Source organism: Pomacea canaliculata, linkage group LG9 (assembly GCF_003073045.1).
Source record: "Pomacea canaliculata isolate SZHN2017 linkage group LG9, ASM307304v1, whole genome shotgun sequence".
In the NCBI taxonomy this organism is placed as follows: Eukaryota; Metazoa; Mollusca; class Gastropoda; order Architaenioglossa; family Ampullariidae; genus Pomacea; species Pomacea canaliculata.
The window spans coordinates 26936123-26959829 of record NC_037598.1 but is presented as its reverse complement, the minus strand read 5'-3'; the positions used below and the strand labels follow the sequence as shown (position 1 = coordinate 26959829).

At 40.8% G+C, this 23707-nt stretch overlaps 1 protein-coding gene across 2 annotated transcripts; it reads left to right on the top strand.

The window, feature by feature from the left end:
• The first annotated feature begins 3857 nt into the window (after positions 1-3857).
• LOC112573005 lies at positions 3858-22465 on the top strand. Of its 2 annotated transcripts, XM_025253038.1 has the most exons (3): positions 3858-4691; positions 4979-5245; positions 5498-7027. In XM_025253038.1, the coding sequence occupies exons 1-2, from the start codon at positions 3891-3893 to the stop codon at positions 5234-5236; spliced, it is 1059 nt and encodes a 352-aa protein (XP_025108823.1). In that variant the 5' UTR covers positions 3858-3890; the 3' UTR covers positions 5237-5245; positions 5498-7027. The 2 variants fall into 2 exon arrangements, with proteins under 2 accessions (XP_025108823.1, XP_025108824.1); XM_025253039.1 differs by lacking the exons at positions 4979-5245; positions 5498-7027 and adding an exon at positions 22120-22465.
• Positions 22466-23707: the final 1242 nt, after the last annotated feature.

Below are 23707 nucleotides of genomic sequence, written 5' to 3'. Positions count from 1 at the left end.
GACACGTGTTTGTATGTGGTTTTTTCATATTTAAGAGATTTTAATCTCTGCGCAGCTGTGTTGCCAGCGGCCAGAACACAGCCATCAGTGGGCTGAAGGATGCAAATCCTATCCTCGGGCTGACTAATCAATGCAGCCTCTTAAACAAACCTTTACTCTACCCCTTGTCCCCGCTACCCCTACCCCACCCGTTCATTTGCCACACACAGGCACACACACACACACAGGCACACACAGACAGGTACACACAGGCACACACACACACAGCCTGCCTTTTTTCCTCTAGTGACCGAAGTAGGTTTGTTAAGAATAGGAGGTATAAATATCGCTCCTTCGCTTTTGGGGTCGGAGGGACGTACACGTATGTGCCTTAGTGTTCTGCAAGTTTGTCGGAAGTAGAGGTAGGTGTTGGCGCTGGTGTGGTATGTCTTATTTTCTCATTCTAATGTGTTCAGCTGCTTCATTCACATTGTTTGACCCGAGCCTCACTTGCTCTTGCATCATTATGAAAATCATATTGTAATTAAAATGAATAGATGGCATTGATGTAGAGGTACGAGTACGAGTACGAGATCTTTAATGTCAGTGACTCATATAGTCATTTTGACATGGGGGGATACATACATGGTGGTAACACAATGCGGCATAGAAGGAAAATAATTTACAACATCATCTGTACTAACTTGTTCGGACACTGTCCTCCACATGAAATTTAGTAGAATTCATCTTTATCTATATACTGCAATACACTTTCCTCTAATAGGTGAATGCCATCTTTTATATCTAACAAATTGTAAAGAGGGCTGCCTTCTGGCACTACATGTCTACATAGCATGATATCAAGATAACATCTTTGTCAGAGTTCATTAATTCTTTATCAATTTTCAGTGTAACTATATTGGTTGAATCAAATCTTGCTTCCTTTATATATTGTGACCAACAGCTTTTTACCATAAGAAGAACCCTATCTGACCATCGGCCCTTCTTAAACAATTTTCTTGCAGGGGCATAAATCTTAACGTATTCTGGCAGGATGTTAAGATTATCTCCATGTGCGTCCCTGTTAAACAAATAAAGTCAAATGACGTGATATCATCTACAAACAAGTTATCTCCTCTACGTTATAATTAGCAAAAGTCAAACGCCTTGCCTGACGGCCAGTTTTTTCCTATTTCCACTTGGGTTGTGATCTTGTTGAACTATCTGAGGTGTTCTTGTCACTTATACATGTATAACTGTCCAGAGAGCCTTGTTTCTTCCCCTTTTCGCTTGCTCCTCCGTTCTTATTCTTGCGCCGTTTGGGTGTTCGTGTACTGTCATCTCTCATCAGCTGTTGCGTCCCTTTGACCTCTTCAGCGTGTCCGGCCGCCGTGCTCCTTGTCTTTACCCGGCTAGTCAGCACGGGTACCCCGTGCGTGGTTTCTGGGTCACGACTAGCCGAGGACACCGATGCCGGGTGTGGGGACGATACTTGCACATTGCTGTCAGGTGGACACTCGCTGACATCGGCTGTCTGGCTGTTGTTGGCTTCTGTTACACTGGTGTATGGAGGTGTGTCCTTCCCCTTTGTATTGTCGCCGGTAGATGTATTGGTAATACTGGATTCAGAAGGGCATTTAGTAGGCAAGATAGCAGTCGGAATCATCTGTAGGTTGTTGCTAATGTTGCCTAAGGCGTGTGCTATTGTGGTCGGTGTGCACTGAATTCTCTTGGAATGCCGGTTTTCCACTGTTGCCCCTCTGCCAGTATCAGCGTTTGTGTCAATTTGCTCCCCATGCTTATCAGCCTGTAATCTGTTGACATCTTCTTTCTCATCTGATTGCAGAGGTAGATAGCGGTTCCAAAGAGGTAGAGGTAGGTAGGACTGACTGCTCCGGTGCTGTCGGACTCCTTTGTTCTGCTGCGCTGTTGTTGGTGTGTATTCATCAGTCTGTTGCTGTAGGGTTGTCTGGTGCTGAGAGGGGGATCTGTCCGCGTTGGTTCGAGGATTCTCCCTCTCTTCCTGTTGTCTGTTCGTATTTTGGTGTAAGGGTCCTCCAACGACGAGTCGGTCTCCTCTGTAGAACGCACGCACCCCGCTATCTCTGTAACACTTTATGATCGACTGTTGTCTTTCTGTGAGATCACTAGCCACAGATACACCTTTTGCTCTCAGTTTCTCTCGTGCTTTGGTAAGTATATCCAACTTGTCAGACCATCGAGTGAACTTAGCGATTATGGGACGTGGTTTGTTTTCTCTGTTTCGGGTATGTCCTGCTGGCACAATTTTCTTACCGACTCAGTGCGCTCGCACGATGTCAGTAGTTTGCCACACTTTCCCTGGAATTGTTTCTTGCAGGAGTTGTATTATCGTAGCAGCACAGGTTTCGTATGAATCCTCTCCAGTTTCTGGTATCCCGAAGAACTTCAGATTGTCTCTGCGTGAGAAACCTTCGAGCTTGTCGAGCTTGTCGTCAAAGACCTGGAGAGACTGGTCTGATGTAGAGGTATTCTCCGAGAGTAAAGGATCCATCAAATTATCCATTTGTTTACTTGTAACTAGATTATCAGTATTTACTCATATTTTTTTTTTCAATATCTATTGGACCTTCGTTCATTTTCAATAGTAGTCCTAGGGAAGACGATATTATAATCCTTACTTCAAGATCCTATTTTCCTTCACCATCTTTACACTAATAATTTTTGTAAATTTTGTTTATCTTTATTTAACTCTGTGGAATGAGCTCAGCTCAGTTCACGGTGAGGCTTGAAGTAACAAAAGATGAAATCGCTGAACAATATTTTCAGTTTAGTTGTCCGCCATGAAGGCGACTTCACTGTTAAACCGACTGCTGTAGGTCTAGGTTTATTTTGTTTTGCTGTTTGTTGTTTTTATGGTTTTACATGTAGCAAACAACACATTATGTAGGCTGTGAGTTTGTTATTGTTTTACAAGTCACTTTTTTAACACTCAGTACCTGATATCAGACTTTGAACAAGAGTCGGACTGTAGGAAAAATCAAGCCAATGTCGCTTTTCTAGAGATAAATGAGTTTTTGAAGGTTTCAGTTCTACCCGCTGTTGGACACAACACAGGCTACACGTCTGTGAGCCAGTAAACAAACATCGTAAACATGTTTACTGTTGTCAACATTGTCAGCCCGTGTTCTATTCAAACATGCCCCGACTATGTTTATTGCCTGGTGGCGAGTGGCTTTAATGATGTCGTCGTTAAAATGTTATCTTTGAGAAAATCAACTGTAAGAAAGTAGATGAAGGCAACACTTGTGTGCAGCTGTGTGATTCCTCGTTGACCGTCTGTACACGAGGTGGTGACAGCCGACTGAGAGTTGAAAATAAATTAGTCTTTGAAGATGCAGCTTATCCATCACACAAGTACAGGAGAAAACGATTCCCGTGATTAATCATCGGACATCAATAAGTGAGCAGCCACTGGAGGCTGAGTAGCAGCTGACTGTTGACTTACATATGTTATATACTATAAATGTTATATGTTATATACAGACACGTGTCAATGCCGACAAAAGTTAGAATAAAGTACTTGTACACGATGCGGGGGTCACTGGGGAAGGGCAAAGTTGGATTTAAAAACTAATTAGACAGAGTGTAACATGACAGAGATGCTACTGTCACAGATTACAGAAACTGTTGTGACAATCAGACTGTCAAGTATAACAAGATGCATGAAATTAATTATGCTTAAGTTAGTTACCTGTACTGTAAGCATGATTAGCAGGTCTGTACACCAGGTACACAAGTCGGTGTAATTATCGTCAGTCGATTATAGACTGGTCCTTTATATATACATAATGTGTGTGTGTGTGTGTGTTTATGTTTGCGTGTGTGTGTGTGTGTATGCTTGTGTGTGTTTCAGGCGATCTCTCAGGATAATGCCTAACCGTGTGAAGGTTGCTGGGGTTGCAGCAATCGCTGGCTTTGTCATGGCAGTTATTTTTCTTAACAGCTCGTTTTTCCTGTCTGCCAACACATACTACATTAACAGTCAGTCGCCGCCAGGTGCGGCAGACAGGAGCGCTGCTGACGTGGAGGGGAAAAGTAGGATCAGTGACGAGAGAAAGTCTCTTTCTGCGGAGTCGGCAAAGGACAGTCGCGGGAAACCCACGTGGAGCGACGAGGATGTCCTCCTGTCACGTGGTGAGAAGGAATGGCAAAAGCTGACTTGCGGACCGTCAAAACTCTTCCGCCCGATTAGTTTGTCCACAGACATCGGGAACCTGACTTTCTACGGCTTTCTGTCTGCCAAGTACGACCAGACAGTGACCGCACGTGCGCTGAAGGGCTGGATGTTTGAGAAAAAAGAAATCGAGAGTTTTCTAACTCTGTCACGTGACTTGCCCCTCATCGACGTGGGCGCCAATGTCGGGCTGGTGGCGCTGCAAGCCGCTCTGCAGAAGAGGACCGTGGTGGCCATCGAGCCCATCGCCGCCAACGCGCTCCGCCTTTGTCGATCTGTTCTCGACTTCGGACACGCCGGCCTGGTGCACGTCATCCAGAACGCCGTGTCGTCACGCGAGGGACACGTCACTCTGGCCACTCAGGCCGCCAACACCAGCACACTGTTCACGGTCAACGAAGCAGGCAGACAGTTCACACACGACCTGACCCTGGCCTACGCCATCAAACTGGATCGCATCTTGGAGATGTTACCCTTCCGACGGGCAGCACTCAAGGTTGGTGTCACACTGTGTAGCTTTCTGTATTGTGTGTAGACCTCTGTGTATGAGCGTGGTTGCATGCAACAATCATTTACATTCTACTGTATGTTTTGCTAACGCACACACCAGGAAATCAGGAAACTAGATACCTCCCACAATCCTCGTTCCTCCCTGTCTACTTATACTTAATGACGACGTCACAAACCTTCGGATGATAGAGGATGGGTGCTGACATGTTCCATTTTTTTTTCTTATTTTTCTTTAATAACGAGTACTTACCTGTGTGTCACGTGACCTCTCAGATAGACGTGGAGAGTCACGAGGGCCACGTGCTGGCGGGGTCACGTGATCTGTTTAAAACGGTGGACGTGCCGCTGGTGTGGATGGAGTGGCAGCACGTCAAGGGCCGCGCGACCTTTGGGGGTCAGTTTGTCGTCGACTTCATGACTGCCCGCAACTTCCGCCCGCACCACGTCATCTCCGGGAAACTTCTGGAAGGCGACTTCATGTCCTGGCCCTTCACCGTGCTGTGGAAACGCGATGAACGAGCAGCAGTTTGATGTTAATCTTCATGACAATGGTGGTGGTGTGGTGGTGGTAGTAGTCGTGGACGGTGGCGGTGATGGTGATAAAGGGAGTTGGTGCTTTTCCTGTCTTTAATTGTCATTTTGTGACTTTGAAAGCCTTTCTAAAGTCTAAGTGATCATCCAAATAGTTCCTGCTGTCTGTCACTCTAAACCTAAAATATTGTTGTATAGAAAACCTGATGTATTACAGAGTCGACATGTTTGCATTTTTGCAGGCCAACGCACATGCTATGCTTGACAGTGTGAGATATATGCCTGACTTCTGTAAGGATTATTTTCAAAAGATCAGCAAAGTAATCAGTTTTTTAATATTCATAACTTTAATAATTATTTCAGATATGCACACTAAATACTGGTTTACATAAAGATATCGACAACATAAAAGATGCGTACGCTCCCTATAGAATTTTTATAATTTTTTAAAAAATTGCTACATCGATATAATAGGCTGTTTTAGGTGTTTGTTAAAGGATGTTTGTTTGCTACAAACATTCATCACCAAACAGGTTTAATCTTTTTTTAAGAGGCTACCTGAGTTTAAAGAAAAGATTGTACTTATTTACTTATGCGTGATGGATGTGACCTTCTAACAACTACATTTAAAACACAATTTTTCCTCAAAGAATAGTCGTGTGGACTTTTATTTCTGATCTCGGTTGTATTAATACTCAAAATAAGCCAGTCATCACATCGAGCACAGTATAACTGATTAATGCTGAACAACATCGAAAAAATGAGAAAAACCTCTTGATAGAAAATGTTGTCATTGTCTTGTTTAGAAAGACTGCAAAGAGCGGAGGGACCATCTTATGTTTCCACAGGACCTCAGCTAGGTGTCTGTTGCTTGGAGACAAGTTTCTAGAATGTATCCTAGCGGCTGGAATTTTCCCCTAGTGGAGATGTAACCTCGTAGTTGCCCAGAAAACTTCCCCCAGTCTCATTATTCACTATTCTAATGGCAGCCCGTCCCCCTTCAAAAGACAAGCAGGGTGAAACATTTTTTCTGCATGGTCGCGTTCACTTTATTTAAAAATAATAAATCCCAAAATATGAGAACATAATTATGATTGAATTTTAAGATATAAGCCTTCAAACGTGGACATTCTCACCTGCCAGTAGAAAAACAGAAAACAGTCATGAGCTCTACCATAGGTCATCCTCCCTGTCATGTTTTACCATTAGCCTACTTCCAAGGGGGACAACCCATGTTTCTTGAAGTAATCAAGGGCGATAATGCATGTCGCTAATGTGTTGTGATTGATTTCAGTGGAGTCCCGTCGCCCCGCAGGTTTGAGGGAGGCGGTAATCCGCAAATTTTTTTCATTATTTTATGTATTTAGTTTGGTGCGTGTTGTGTTTGCCGGTGGTTTTTTTTCCTCCGCTGCATCTTCGCTGTGCAGGACTGTTTAACTTTTTGGTTTTTTTTTTGGCGACTTTCGGATTTTCCGCTGGCTTTCCAAGCTGTTAGACGAACTCAGGGCCGTGGAGAGCCAGTAAGGGCCCCGGGGCAGGCAAGTTGCTAAAACATGGAGCTGGTCAAGTTGATGGATGGAAGAGTGACAAGAGACTAAAGACAGACACAAGTCAAGTCAGTAACAAATGTTGTGCATCTTCCCAATCTCGTCAGTTGGCTGATCATCCACCAGCAGGTCAGTTGTACCATGAATCTGTAGCCACCTGTACACGTACGTGGTCGTACATCTACTCCTCACTGACAGAAAACAAAGTGAAGGTCCCTCGTCATCATCATCATCATCATCATCATCATCATCATCATCATCATCATCATCATCATCATCACATCATCATCATCATCATCAGATGTTATCGTGCAGTTTGACAGTGTTGACAGTCACGCTGTACAAATCACCATATTATTATTTTTTCCCAGCCATTGTGTGTGTGTGTGCAGGCGAGCGAAAGAGAAAGAGAAAGAGGAGAAAGAGAGCGAGAGATGACCGCTGTAGTAATAGAAAGTGATAGATTTTAGAGAATTATTTAATTGCACAATGTGTTGAACAAGTTTGAAAAGAAAAATAAACACATTTGGATGGATTCTCTGTTATTCGTTTCACGGCGCCCATCATTCTTTTTCTCTTGGTTTATTTTTCTGTTTACATATATCATGTGAGAGCAAGAGTGTGTGTGTGTGTGCAGGCGAGAGAGAGAGAGCGAACCAGAGAAGAGAACGCGAGAAAGAGCGAGATTTTAAAGAATTGCTCAAATACATATAAAGTTCAATAACTACGTGACGTAGTAAAAGCGTTATTACGTGGCCAGAGAGTTACATCCCTTGTCGTGGCAGCTGTGAGTGTGGAGCATTGAGTCCTGGGTATGTGGCTAGAGACTAAAGTAACATTGTAACAGCTGTAACATGTAATATGTAACATGCTGTGTGACCTGGCATGAACTACACACAGCATTGTGCGCATTGAGTAAAGATGTTTGTTGCCAAAAGCTCATGTTAGTGTGACACTCCCTAATAAATATTTATGCTTATAAAATATTTTGAAGTACCTACAGCAAGTCTTTGAGGAGACAGATGGGAGGCCAAAGCAGGTCTGGAAAAGATCAGTTGACAGCAAGGCAATGGATGCCAGAACCACATGGACTCAACTGAACCAATGTTGATGGTGCCAGCTGAACTTACAAGGTATGACAATGGGCATATGATATTCAGTTCTTGTTGTGCAGCTTGAAACAATTTTTATAAATCTTATAATTTAACTTTGTGTTTCCAGGAAGACAAACAGAAGATCAGAAGTGGATAACAGCAGCTTGTAACCAACATTGATGATGCTTGAGGTGTTGAATTGAGTGCTGATGGGCATTCTGTACTTTTACTGCCATGTGCCATCTGTTTCACAGACATGACTGATGGGCTTCTCTCTGAGTACTCCACTTCTTTATCACCAGCCATGCATTTGATGCTTATCCCTGATGCAGCCACGCAAATTAAAGAAATTGAAAAATTGATATTTTTGTTTCTTTAGTAGCTGTCAGTTACACTGAGCTCTTCATTGTGTTGATGTTTTTGCAGAAGTTAAAGCATTTGAACATTGATGTGGTTTGAGCCTACTGCAGAAAGAAACATTTTGTATGATTATATTAATTGTGTAATAGGAAAGTTGTGCCACACTTGCTACCTGGCATAAATGTTCATATCCATGTGATTTAACATGGTAGGGGTTTTAATGATCACAAGGTGCCCAAAAGTATGCAGTATGCTTAGTATATATCACAGGTATGTAGATAAAATACACAGTACTGCTATCCGGTGTTGGGTATATCCAAAGGGGTACAAATGTTTTGGGAGGCGTCCTATTGGTTCATCAGCTACAATAGAAACTGACATAAACGGTAGGCCACTTGTAATTGTAGTAGATTATGGAGAGTGATGTTTCTAAGTTTAAATTCCAACTGATCTACACCAAAGTGTGTGTCAGTTATTGCTGTGTGCAGCTGTTGCGCCATGTTTTGCAATGTCCCTGCATTCATTTCTATGGTTGTGTCACTTTTTTCTGAACCATTAATTTATTTCTACTGCTACATCTGCACCACCCTGACATTACTTACATAAAGACCTGTGCATCAGCAGCATCGACTTCCGACTGATTCCTTCTTTGCAAAGTACCCGAGTGTTTGAAGCAGAGTGGTGTCCCTCCGCTAGACGGCGTGAGGAAGCAGGTCTCCGCATCTTGTTATTTGTTGTGATGTTCGTGACATTGTCGACATCTACACTTTTTGATGGCGTTATTGGCATTTTCCTGAACTGTTTACTTGTCTATCACCTCGATCCTCTGAAAGAGAACACTTAAATCTTCCCAGTATAATTTTCTTGCTCCTGTCCAGGTGACGGGTGGCGGACTGCATTTGCCCCGAGGAGAAAGTACTCGTAGACATTTGGCTTTTGCGCTTGGCCTCGACCTTCTTGCTCAGTTTCCACAAGCAAACTTTAGCCATGAGGTGAAGGCAGGACACCTGGAGACAGAGTTTTTAAGTTTATTTGACCATCTCGACACTATATAGAGATCACCACTGCTCCGGACGACAACTGATCCACGGTACGCCTGCCTTAGTGCTTACCTCCCCTTCTGTAGCTGATCTTATATACAACTTTCTTCATTACTAAATAATGTCACCTCATTTTATCTATTTTTAGAAGGCGAAGATAAATTACACATAATAAAGGATGCACTGCTGCCTTCGGTTGGGGTCATGATTGACAGGAACGTGCAATCGCTTGATATTGTATTTATATTATATGATATTGTATTTACATTTGGCGACAGCGGCAGGTACTAGTGTCTTATAGTCGTTCTTATAGTTCCTGATAGAATAACTGATCTATGGAAGGGTTTGTACTGGTCGTAGGTATGGAAACTTTCAGTTGTGAGAATTTCCGTGTGATTTGTAGTATTTTCACTCTTTGTTTTAATCTTTCTTGATTTCTCTTTTTGAATATTTTGCATAAAATCGCTTCTTCTTGTGTCGGGCACAGGTTCTCGCTTGGCACACTAGGACAAGTACCTCGAACATCAAAAATGAACTACTGATAGCCAGGAAAGGATAGAGAAACGAAATAAAAGAGACAACGATACTTGGCTAACTTTTCAGATTTCGGTGCAAGAGGACGAGGCCTAAAGCCGGATTGGTTTGTACGGAGGAGTTGATACCTGAGAAGGTGCTCTTGTAGGTGCTTATGGATGTGATCTTCTAAGGGTTTTGAGAGAGGCTAGCAGAATTTATTGTAAGTTGTGGAGGCAATAATTAGTGATTTCACCACGTCTCTGCCACCCAGAAAAGTCCAAAGACATTTCAGATCCCAAATACTCGGCCGCACATCACCTGTTGTGTTGCACACGGCGCACACACTTGGACTGGGTTCCTCGTCTTACTTTGCCAATTATTTGTTTACAGGGATGTCTGATACCGCAGTCACCTCACTTACACCGACTGCAGTCCTCTCCTTCCTGTCGTCGCTGGACGTTTGCTGGCCCACGTGAAGATGTCTGTACTCGTGGTTTGATGGAATATGTTGTCTAGCTGTTTGTATCATGCCAATAACACGTTAATCTCAGCAAGAAAACATTTTATAATTTTATAAAAACTCTTTAGTGATTGTAAATTTGTGTCCGCATCTGTTTCAATAAAATTCCCATTTTTCGCAATTTTGATGTATTTGAATAACAGTTCATGCTGTCCAAAAAACAAAGATGGAAGAACAGATAAACCGCAAGAATTAGCTATTTACATAAGCAATAAAAATGAATCAAGTATTTAATATACAAACACACTTTCACACACTTTGTTAAAGACTTAGACTTATTAGCTTCCATCCTACATCAGCCTCACCTTTATTTTTGTCCACCTTCAAATGTTTAGTCATCCTTCACATGTTAAGCTTAGTCGTCCACATTATTGAGAAACATTACTCTGCACCATGTCAGTTAGTGCAAACATCTCAGCAAACCTGTGCAGGTTACTAAGTAAAGAAGTTCGCTGTTGTTTGAATCAAAAGACCTTTATACATAAATTTCTTTCTGAAAACTTCCTGCTACAAACAACTTGGCTAGCTTGTACACTCAAACTTAAATACTGTTAAAGTGGCAATAATCTAGAGTGAGATAAAGGAAAGGAGCATTCTGTTGCTTGAAACCGCTGACAAAAAAAATCTACCCGCCTACCCACCATTTCTGCCTTCTCTTCCACCCTGTCAATGATTAATGTGATTGCGTTTCCATGGCGGAGAAGTGTTATTACAGCACCTGCAATAATCACACCCTCTACCCTTATCCACGTATCACAAGTCCACCTCCTGCACCCGTTGTGCAATCCTCCTTCAGTGCCCTCTGTAGGTGTTGGGGTGTATTACACACATGGGGTGGATACCGGGGTACTAGTGTGGAGCTGTTTGAAAACTAAATGAACTCAATGATATCTTTCCTTAGTTTCCTTATTTTCATTTTTAATGTGTCAAGCTCAACAGTGTGTGTGTTGTTGTTGTTGTTGTTGTTTTCATTATTATTATTATTGCATGCAGACGAAATAACACTTGGCGCATTCGTCGCCCAACTCTGAGGGAAAAGCAAGCGGCGTTTAGAAGACTCGATGGTGGGGAGTGGCGGTGGGGAGAGAGAGAGAGTAATAAATAAGTCTGCAAACCAATAAAGTCAAATGATTTATTTTCCCTTGTTCACTCTTCTAATCAAACAACTAAAATTTTTGTGTTTGAAATTAGAGTGAAGGCCATAAACAAAATGGTGTAAAGTGATTAAAGTTAGAACCTGCCTCTGTTTGAGTCACTTGTATTTTATCTCGCCACTTCAATGATTTATGGTGTGAGATTTTACACGAGGGTGGGGAACATCTTCAAAGGGTTATTTCGTTATTTATGACACCATTTAAGGACATGCAAAATTATCTATTTAAAAAAGAAGCTGCTACATTTGGTAAAGCTGTAGTTTCGTCACAGGGTGTTAACACTTTGCAACATGTACAATCGTAGCTACCTGGCAACCCTGTCTCTGAGTCCCATAATCCACCTTTTGGATTATAGGTTCGCGAAACATATGCTCTGATCCTATGACAATCATGGCGAAACAACTGTTTCTAGTCTGGAAATATGTGTTTATAATTCGAAAGTACCTAGAGGCGATATAGTATATAGTAACAAATCCTTTTTGCTTTACTAATGCACAATTTTTGTGGATTTACAGTGAAAATACGTTAATAATAGTAATGATAATGTCTATTTAGCACACACATACCTCGTCCTGGTGGAGGAGCTTATGGAATTTACTAAGTGTTTACACACATGACACACACATACAGGTCTGTATGCACTCGCACAAATAAACTAATGTTTACAACGAAAATCTTTTTCATTTGCCCGTCCATTGGACATACATGAAAGGAAAATGTTGGACAGTTGTAAGTCTCATCTGTCTTAAGTCTTAACACTAAAGTACACAACAATGTCGACGATTCCCTTTTTATTTGGCAACATGGTCGAAGAACGCTTCATCAAGCCAGAAATGGTCCAATCAAAGAATCCTATCCCAGTTTCGAAAGAACAGGAATAATACGGAGAAAGCATTTTTGACTCTCCTCATATCTGAGTTCACTAATTCTATGAAGCAACATCCATACCTAGCTGTCATCAATATGTGTCAGTAACTAATGTAAAAAGTCACAGTGTCCAGTTGCTTTCTCACAAAACATTGAGCTTAAAGACCAGCCTGAACGGTTTGAGTTTATTTTCAGATATACAGGCGATATAAACCTAACCTGTAAATTTCAGTCTGCAAAACCCATCCGTTAATTAATTATCCGCTACTGCGAGCGCCGCTAACGGTGTACTACGTCACGCTAACGATGTGCTACGTCACGCTAACGGTGTACTACGTGACGCTAACGGTGTACTACGTCACGTTGGTGCACCATTCACAACATTGCCAGCTGTCAGCACCAATCACAGCGACAGTTCGGGTTATTCGGACGTTGAAAGTCTGAAATTTCTCGAACTAAAGTAAGAGTTTCTCACCACTACGAGAAATGCAGACTGTCAGCGTCCGAGTAACACGAACTGTCGCTGTGATTGGTGTTGACTGCAGGCGATGTTGTGAACGGTGTACCAACGTGACGTAGTACACTGTTACTTCACACCTTGATCGCAGCGGAACATTAATTAACGGATGGGTTTTGGAGGCTAAAATTTACAGGTTAGGTTAATGTCGCCTCCATCTACTGATACCTGAAAAAAAGACTCTAACCGTTCAGGTTGGTCTTTAAATTTGTGGAAGTTTCTGGTCGTCTGTACGACTGGTCTGTGAGCAGGCGCGTATGTAGCAAGGGGGCGGAGCATAAAATGATTGATAAATTCGTTTTGAGACAGGACCTCACAATTCAGTTTATCACAGCACCGGTCCTGTCAGTCCTTGTGTAATTATTGTTCAAGACTTACGTAGGTTGTACAAGTGTCTTACACACAGGAGTGAATAATCTGGGGTGGAACATCGGGGAGTTGTTACAAGTTAAAGCAACAGGTAGGAACCGATGATGTCTTTAATGTTTGGTCATTCATGTCTCTAAAATCTGTAACTTGTAAATAAACTTTACTTTGTGTGTTACAAGAAAAAATAATAATACAGATGAAATTTGGATGCAGGTGTTTAGTTTCCAAGGAATCAAATTACGCGGGGCGAAAAAATGAAAAGAGAAACATTAGTATCCCGGGTATCCCATGGTGTCCCTGTTTAGAGACTCGCCTCTGACCACGTGACGGACCGAGGACAAAGCTAGGGTCTGCTTGACTACATTCTATCTGGAACTACTTCTTTGATGTCTGAATGTTGTGTAAAGTGTAAAGTTCCCAACATGCTCTGAGTCCTCGACTGACGGCTTGAAAATCACCTCCTCTCTACTTTAGGAGAACATTTGGCTTCAGATTGAGAGAAGAAAAATGCCTAGATCACCCAACACCATGCATGTTAGTGTGCTAGTTTTAACATTTAACATCATTTTCAAAAATATCAGTTGCATCCTATCACAAATATCAAGATATTAAAAAACCCAGATTTCACTTCCATACAACAAAATAGGTTTTATACAACTGTCCAAGAGATTAAATTAGAAGTCTAAAGGCAAGTAAAGTTTCCTACAGTTCTTTATCATTGAGAATACAGCTTTGTTTGCCAGTATGTATTGTAATTTTATAGCTTTATTAAATTTGCTATTATAATTGAAAATTGTTCCTAGGTACTTACACTCCCATACCACTTCAATGTTTCTACCATTGAAAAAAGAGGTGGATTTTTTTTTTTACCTTTTCACGTGAGAATGTCATGGTTTATTCGTGTTTTAGTATTTAGTGGAAGACCATATTTTGTGCAATAAACATTTAAAGGATTTAGTGCTTTCTGCATGTCACTGGGAGTTTCTGTAAGTATAACAGTATCATCAGCATACAGAAGCAAAAATAAGTACAAATAATGACCAACTTTACAATATTACATCATATTCATTTGCTAGGGTTTGCAGCAATACCAGTCCATAAACATACTGAGAAAGAAATATTTTTAGGTGATTTAAAAACAGCCAAAAAAAGTAGAGGTGACAAGTTTTCTCCCTGCGGCAATCCCAATGACACTGCAACACAGGAGTAGCTGGGAGTAAGTGGATGAGCAATGTTAATGTATGAGAGGATTTATAGTGGCAAAATGGGATTTATTGCTATTGAAGCATTGAGAATAAGGAGAAAACAATTAGGACTGGGGCCCATTTTAGATAAGCAACATTGTTGAATGATTTTCCCATAATAAAACTTTTATTATTGTGTTTTATTGACAAGTCGTAAAGCTTTTGTTTGGAGAAGAGCAGAGCTGGGAGGTCGTCAACCGTGTGGCAATCACCATATCTGTCACCCACATGTCCACTTCCTGTGGACAATATTTGAGTTCTGACGAGAAACACAAAAACCCTGTAACACTTTAGCCCCTAAGGCACTACACTGTAAGCCGAGGACATGGACAAGTGGAATTTAAATTCAACTATTAACATTAAATCTTGGCTAGAGTTATACTCGCTGAAAGCGACTGTTTAACCAATATTCCTCTGCAAAGAAACTTTTTTCCGCATGATACCCTTTTCCGACAGTGCTCATCCCACAAATAAATTTAGAAATTTAGAAATTTAGAGTTTAGAAACTTAGCACTTGTAAACAAAATAATATGAAGTGACCTACCATGAAAAAACAAAAAGCAAAAAAGTTTCAGTAGACAATTAATATTACATGTGCTATAAATAAACAGTAGATGAAGTGATCGACTCCGTAGAGGCAGGAAGAAAGTGAAGAAAAAAAGGAAAGGAAGAAAGAAACAACTCGATTGACAGAACAGAAAAACACATAATAAAGAATGACCAAATAAGGAATGACAATTTGTGAAATAAGGAATGATCAAAACAAAAGTCCTAAAGAAATAAACGATACAAACATCCATACATAAACCAAACCACACAATTTATTTTAAGTGACTATTTATAAATATATTTTTGTGAATAAGAATATAATCAGTTATTAAAATACCAGGGACTACCAGTACAAGTCATAAGACAATAAAGTCTTGTTAGCTCATCCTTGCTCAGTGTTGAGCTGTGATAGGAAACCTACGATACCAAGATGTCTTGTCTACACACCAACGGCTTCTTACACAGGAGTCTTTAGCAACAGCTGTGCAACATGAATAAACAATCAATCAAACAAACAAACAATCAAACAAACAAACAATCAAACAAACAAACAATCAAACGAAAGATACATCGTCTTGACGACCGGTGATTGTGTACCTAATGACTCAGTAGCCTGCTTATTCAAATTTTAACATTGTGAAAGTTATCCGATGAAATTAAAATTCGTGTCTTTGAATTCGATAGAAAAATTTAGCTTACACATACTAAAAAGACACCAACAAATATATTTCGGTGTAAATATTTTGCTCTAACCAACACCTACAGGTACTGTGTTTGTTGTCCGCACTTTGCTGAGGTCTACGCATGCGTGCTAATGGGCGCACTTTTATCTTCTCTGTTCTGACACTCTGTGTGAACTTTGCTGGAGTGAATGAGAGTAACGAGCTGTGTGTGGTACTCCTTTTTTTTTTTTTTTTTCTTTTTCTTTACCTCTTTCTCGCTTGTTCAGCTTTTTTCCCTTCTGTCCTGTCGCTAGGCTTGCAATAGCTGTAGCTAACCCTGTTTCTTTGCAAAATAATTGCCACACCCACATTATACAAATATCATGAAGTGTTATTAGAGCTGCGATGTACTATAAGACCTGTGGGATACATGTCTGTGTCTGTGTGTGTGTGTGCTCGCGCACGCGTGCGTTCGTGCATGCGTGTAACCGAAATTAAGAGATAACGTGGCTTAGTGTGCGTGTGTGTGCGTGTGTGTGCATAAAAGTGTTGTTCTGTCTGCTTCCAGGGGTCGGCATAGCTGAGCAGATCATTTTGTGTGTTTATTTGGAGGCTTATTTTCATGTTGTGGTAGATAATATTATTGAGGTTGGCTTAAATTCTGTCAGCATGTGAAACTTATTGGCAGAAAATACTGCTGGAAAAAATAGAAAAATCTTTAAAATATAACTTTTAGACCGTAAGTGACCCAAATTTAATTAGCTTCAAAGAGAGCTTTAGAAACAATTTCCTTTTTGTTAGCAGTGATGTAAGCCTCTGCTTAATTTCTTACTTAATGAAAAAGAAATCAACAATTTAAAACATGGCTGCACTGTAATAAACGTGTAGAGAATATGTTTATTATGTAATAAACTTTTAGAGAAAGTTTATCCCGGCGGTGGATTTCAATCAGTTTATTTTGAGAAAACTCTGTGAGAGTAATGTTTGTACTTGCCCCATGCTCTGTTGCACTCAAGACATGATATTTATTTTCCCTGAGCTGAGCTAGGTGCACCCTACGGTTGACTTGTCTTTCCTAAAGAAGGAAGGGTTACAAAAGGTCGTGACTTTTAAAACCAACTGAAAATCAGTCATTCGAGATGTTTCTATAAAACATCTTTTGACGGATTTGAACCCACTGACAACAAAAGCAAGTTAGTTTCCCCCTCGTGCTCCCTGTATGTAAACCTCCGCATATTACTTTTGCTCATAAACACTCAATCATGCGAATTAAAATGCAAATCAAAGTTGTTTAAACACCTGGGTGCACTGTTCTGAACATGTATGGAAAATATTTACCACGGCGGTGGATTTTGACAAGTTGATTCGAAAAAAAATTTGCACTTTTACAACAAAGTGTGTGAATAAGAACATTCTGCGACTTTTACTCAATTTCGCTTTTTCCCTCAGTCATCTCATATTCAGCGAGTTCCACTGCATACAAACAACAACAGCTGCCTGATGTAAACAGATGAGGCTGTAAATGTAGCTGAGTATGAAGGGGTAGTTGCGTTTTTATTATTTGTTCATAGTAAGGTAGTATTGTTTGTTTTATTAGGGTCTTATGAGGAGAGGCAGCCTTCATTCGCATTGTTTACTTCGGATAAAGCTGCCTTTGGTTTGCAAGCCTCTACCTAACCTGTTTCAATCAGAATAACCATTTCAGTAGATAAATATATTATTATTAAATAAACGGTTAATAGAAGCCTACAGTACCATTCTATACACACCAAATTTAATGGAAACAACAAACAACACATTTAAAAATCTACAAACTCAGTGTTTTCAACTTACTACTTCTTTTTTCAGTTTTAATGACTGGAAGTTTTCTTTTAAAACAATGCGAATCTAATACGAAAAAAGGTTTCTGTCATTGTGATGGTCTTAAGGTAGGAAACGCATTTCGTCCCTTGTGTTGGTCACGTGGTATTACACAGAATAAATGATATGAAAAACACAATCGACTGAAAGTTTAAGTGGAATTCTTCATTGCGAGAGTCAAGTTTTAGTCTTTGAAATAAGATTTTTAAAAAAAGGGATTTAAGATATTTGTAGAATATGTCAGTACGTTTGTCACCAGAGTACGAACAATCAGAGAATACTGGAGTTACAGAAGAAAATGTGACAGACACATAATTTCAATGTCAGAAGTGTGATTTATTTTGGCAACAGTTGTCTCCAAACGGTCGCATCAACAGTCTTGTGTGAAAAATCGCCATTACAAAAATTAATGAATCTTCTGCATTACTTGCGTTTAGTTCGTTTGTACTAAGTATACACTGTACGAATCGTCATACATAGCAAATCTCCCATACATAACAAATCTTATTTCCCATGACTACCCTACTTTCTGAAAGGTAAGAACATTTAAAAGACATCTCTTGGAGTGTTGCACTCTTTTTATGTTGTATAGTTATCGCCTCAGATACCACAAGTTGGCAGGCTGCTTCCAACGACTGTCATTCGTCAGTAAGTTTTGACGTTTGTCTTCTGCTTCAACGCTTTTCTTGTCAAAAGATTGTGTGGGTCGCACCGTCCCTGTGGGCGACACCTTGTTCGGAGTTGACGTCCGCACCTCAGGGTTAGACAACTGTGAGATGAGGTCGAGATGTCGGGGTCCGGCGTGGTAGTGAATATAAAAATGTTATGTTTCAATTGCTAAGACACTGCAGATTGTTGAACGGGCGGAAAAAAGAGAATAAATTAGTAAGATTTCATTGGACTTTATCATCGAAAATCAAGCAGTTCGTGTTATTACAGCTATTCTAACATTATTTTTTTATTATTATTATCCGTGATTTTTGATGATCCGGATGACGAGCTCCTGTCATTAAGCCGGTTGATGGAGGTCTAAAATAACAGTTTACCGTTGAGTGAATGAGGACTGGTGTACATTAAGATTTGAAATATTACAGAAACCTGATACGAAGCTGAACAACGCAGTGTGTACAAAACCTTTTGGATATACCAGGATCTTTTGTGGATTCCAAGGTCGGCTAGTTAGCCAAGTAAAGTGGATAGGTAGGTCTGGCTACAGGATAGTCTCTCAGTGTATGAACGTCCTGCTACTTTCAAATTTTTTTTTTCAAAAATAACTAATAAAATTTATTAATGGCTTTGAACAGCGTATTTTACGTGTAAATGAAAGCATTTATTGAAGTTCACTGCAACTTAAACTTTTAACAAATGACCGCCTCCAGTCGAGGTATTCTAGGTACTGTAAGTAAACGAACTGGAGAAGTGTAAAAGTTAAATTGTCCTCCTTCCTTGCTTAACTCCAGGGGAACCTAGGCAATCACTGTAAGTTGTCTCAAAATGTCTCCAGAGTGTGGACTTTTGTATAAAATATCTAAGTATATCACTTATTTTTCATAACAAATGGTTGTTTGTATAAGTAATTTTATTGCCAAATTGATTTTAAAGACATCTTACAAAACGATTAAAAAGAAAATACTACAGACGATGTACGAGCAAAACAAATTCTCGCTCATCTTGCTCGGTATTTCTCTGATAAATTTATAGTTTGTTGACGGATTTTCTTGCTGGTTTTTTGAAAACTGTTAATTTTTGTGCAGAGGGACATACTTCTTATTTGCCATATGTTAATAAATCTGGGGAAAAGGGCTTTTCAGTAAATACCTTGGAATCTGTCAGCCATATTGATGCTCACTCCATCACAATGACAACAATTACTCCTGTACAACCCTTCAGATTCTGAAAGGGTTAAAATCGTTAAAAAAAATCGTTAAAAACTGACCGCTGGTACACCACCCGGGTACTCCTACCTTCCCTCGCACGGGCGAAACCATTTTAAAAAACGCCCATTTCGACATCGGCCTTTAAAAATAACTTGTATAAAATAAAACCTGTAGTCCCACATTGGGTAAACTGCTTTGATCAAAAAAGTTATTGCGGCAGGGTCTACACTTGTTATAGCACCCACTGAATACACCTCTGTTGATCTTCCTTCATGAGAGAATCACCACGTGAGGGAATAAAGTTGTTCGCCAACGTTTCAGGTATGTGTTGTACCAGGTCTAGTAATCGTTTGCCACTACAAATGCTCTACAAATGCTTTGAATCTTCTGTTGTATTTAGCACACATTTAGTAGATAGTATACCTAAAATACTTAAAATTGCGACAATTGGTGGCATGTCTTGAAAAGCATTCTTGAGCTAGAAAGTGATCATAACCCTCGGGTACTCTTTGCCCAAGCCAAACACTCTAACCAGAGGTTAATGAGATGGTCACTTCTCCTTCAGGAATATCATCCCCACATTAAATTCAAAACGGAGACGGAAGAGGTTGAGGCCGACTACCCAAGCCGTAGCCAATGTCCAGAAGCAGGGGGCGTAATGAGCATGTCAATATAATGGGAGCTAACCTTGGTGTTCTCGAAAGTGGAAGTTAATTTAATCTGTTAGAATTCAATACTTTGTTGTTTCAAAGAGGAGACATAGAGTAGCCAGAAGGAAGAGTGCGGGTTTTTTGTTTGTTTGTTTGTTTGTTTTTGTTTGATAAAGAGTTTGTTATTAGTTATAGAGTTATTATTGTCATGATTGAACTCGGATTGTTGTGATCATACCTTTGGTATGTAGGAGAAACATTTTAGTTTAAACTTTACGGATTTACTGATATCTATCACCTTTTCACGGTGGTCAAAACTTTCCTGCTGACCTTTCTACTAACTTTGTTTGCTGTCAGACCTCTGCTGAAGAAGCTGACACATTTGATTATTTACACCTAGATAGTATAGGGAGCGAGTTTAGTTGTCTGCAAGTTTTATGTTTTCAGGTGCTTTCACCATGTTTGTACTCAACATGATCAAAGCATTCTTGATGTTTACTGACAGACAAACTAAGTTGTATCCTTTAGCAGTACAAACTCAAAATTCACGCCATGTGCAGGAGAACTTTTGTAACCAACTCACTCACGGAGTTACAAATGTAAACAAAATTATTTGTTTCACTCATACATACAGTCGATACAAACACTCATACTGACGACTGTCTGTATAACCTCATCAGCAACTGAGTTACAATGTTCGCATCATTACTGCTCTCAAGACTTGCTCATTCCATGGTCTGCAACTCTGGACGATGACATACTGCGTGTGTTTCAGGCCGAAGCTGCGGACGATGCCGCGCAATATAAAATCAGCGATCTTTGCGATATCTTGCATTATCATCTCAGTTATCATCCTCCTCATCAACTTTCATCATCTCAATCGTAAGGAAACTTGATAAAAACAAGCCCAAGGGGACGAGACAAGTAATCAAAAGACGGTTTGGGAAATAAGTCACGAGAACATAAGACTACTCCCTGTGGCCTCTGTGGAAACCCAGCCAGTACAACAGACAACAACAGTGTCCTCATGTCACGTGATGAGAAAGGATGGAGGAGGTTGAACTGTGGGCCGTCGAAACTCTTCCGCCGTTAGTTTGACCACAGACATCGGGAACCTGACTTTTTACGGCTTTCTGTCCGCGGAATACGACCGAACTGTCACCGAACGTGCGCTGAAGGAAGAATGTTGAGAAAAAGAAATCGAGAGTTTTCTAACTCTGTCACGTGACTTGCCCCTCATCGACGTGGGCGCCAATGTGGGGCTGGTGGCGCTGCAGCCGCTCTCCAGAAGAGGACCGTGGTGGCCATCGAGCCCATCGCCGCCAACGCGCTCCGCTTTGTCGATCTGTTGTCGACTTCGGACACGCCGGCTGGTGCACGTCATCCAGAACCGTGTCGTCACGCGAGGGACACGTCACTCTGGCACTCAGGCCGCCAACACCAGCACACTGTTCACGGTCAACGAAGCAGGCAGACAGTTCACACACGACCTGACCTGGCCTACGCCATCAAACTGGATCGCATCTTGGAGATGTTTACCTTCCGACGGCAGCACTCAAGGTAAAGTGTCATCAGTATCTATTTACTTATCGACAGCTGCCTACCGTGAGTTTCTACTCTTTAGGTATTACCATCTGATGTCAGATGATAATAATAACAACAATAAAAATAATAAGAATTGTAATAATAAAGAAGAGGAACCCAGTCACAATGACGGAAAGTATCGCTATTTTGCAAAAGCAAGACGATCAAGGGAAGTAGCGATAAGCTGTGTTTTACATTTTATAAACAATAATTATGTATGCGAGCGTGCACGTGTGTGTGGGAGTGTGAGTTACAAATACACAAACATACCGAAGTCTTTAAAGCATTCATCACGTTTCACAAAGGTTTTACTTATATCAACCTGTTGTCTCATTGTAATTCTAACATCAATGACGTCACAGAGCAGACCTCCCTGATGTGTTCCAACCTTTATTTTGCTTTGACTCGTCGTCCACACATACTGACCTGTGTTTCCCTCTCCCTTATGTTATGTGCGTCACGTGACCTCTCAGATAGACGTGGAGAGTCACGAGGGCCACGTGCTGGCGGGGTCACGTGATCTGTGGAAGACGCTGGACGTGCCGCTGGTGTGGATGGAGTGGGAGCACGTCAAGGGCCGCGCGACCTTTGGGGGTCAGTTTGTCGTCGACTTCATGACTGCCCGCAACTTCCGCCCGCACCACGTCATCTCCGGGAAACTTCTGGAAGGCGACTTCATGTCCTGGCCCTTCACCGTGCTGTGGCGCCGATGAGCTTGTGATCCCGCGAGTTACCTCTCTTAATAAAATAACATTCTAGATACATGCTGTGTTTGTCATCATGTTACAAAGTTTGTGAAAAGGAAGTTAAACGACTACTTAGACATTTCGATTGACTGTTGAGAACATTGGATTAACCTGATCTGACCGTTGTAGGAGGCTGGATAAACTACTGTAATTATCTCCATCAGGTAGCCTCATGTGGGACTGTAAGCTTCGTAGCTATAATCACAAAGGTAAAACGATGCACTTTAATTTTTAAATGCTCAGTTTATATCTGTGTTTGAGTTCCTATTGAGCTGCTCATGTCGGAATTCACTACTCACGTGGCTGTCAAAACAATATTTAGCAATGATTTCCTGAGTACAAGAGGAATAGTTTGTGGAGAGCTTGTACCATGCAGTTTGGGGGTGGTACGCATGCGCGTCGTTTGAGATGCACGTTGTTTTGTTTTCTGAAGTGTCTGATGGCAAAGAGAAGCGAACTTGTTGTCTGAATTACAGCTCGTAGAGATAAATCTGACAGTTTGAAGTAGACTGGTTGTCTGGGTGAGAACATCTGTCCATCTGTATGCCGACGTTAACGTTGTTGAAATCAGGTAAAACATTCAGTAGGTAAACACTAGCAATTAAAGAAGTGGTGAGTTAGAAAAATCAAAAGCGATGGACTCGGGGCCTGGATGTTATTAAATGTAGTCAGCCGCCCATAAACGTTGGATGTAAACAATGTTATATCTGTTGATGAAAGTTGGCTGCAACACGCAATTAAAGGCAATCGAAATACAGTGAGTAGCGCGTGAAGACTGCATACAGACAGCAACAAACCATCAGAAACAGTTGACAACAGACTGACACTGACACTGATAAATACACTTGATACATAGCAAACAAACAAACAAACAAACAAACAAACAAACAAACAAACAAACAAACAAACAAACATGTACAGCTCAACGAAAACATACACAACAGTGTTCAACAAGGGATCATCACGACCGCAATGGATGTCACAGACGGCATCGTGGACAACGAGCAATTTTGTCCAGACCTGCGAAGACAGATGTCAACAGAAGTAACAGAAAGTTGAGAAGTAGATATCATGCGGAGACCACTAGTAACTTCAAAAATTTCCGAATTAAAAGATTTTGTAAGCTGAGCCAAAGTCAGTATGGACAAAAGGAAATGAAATGTCACAGAAGGTCAGACGCATCCATGCCAGTTGTCATATTTTTTATCATGTTATACTGCATTAGTTCTTCCTAGATATTCATGAATAGTAATAATAATAAAACTTAAAACAGACAGCTCAGAGGTATAAAGATGTCAGTATATTTAACGGTGTG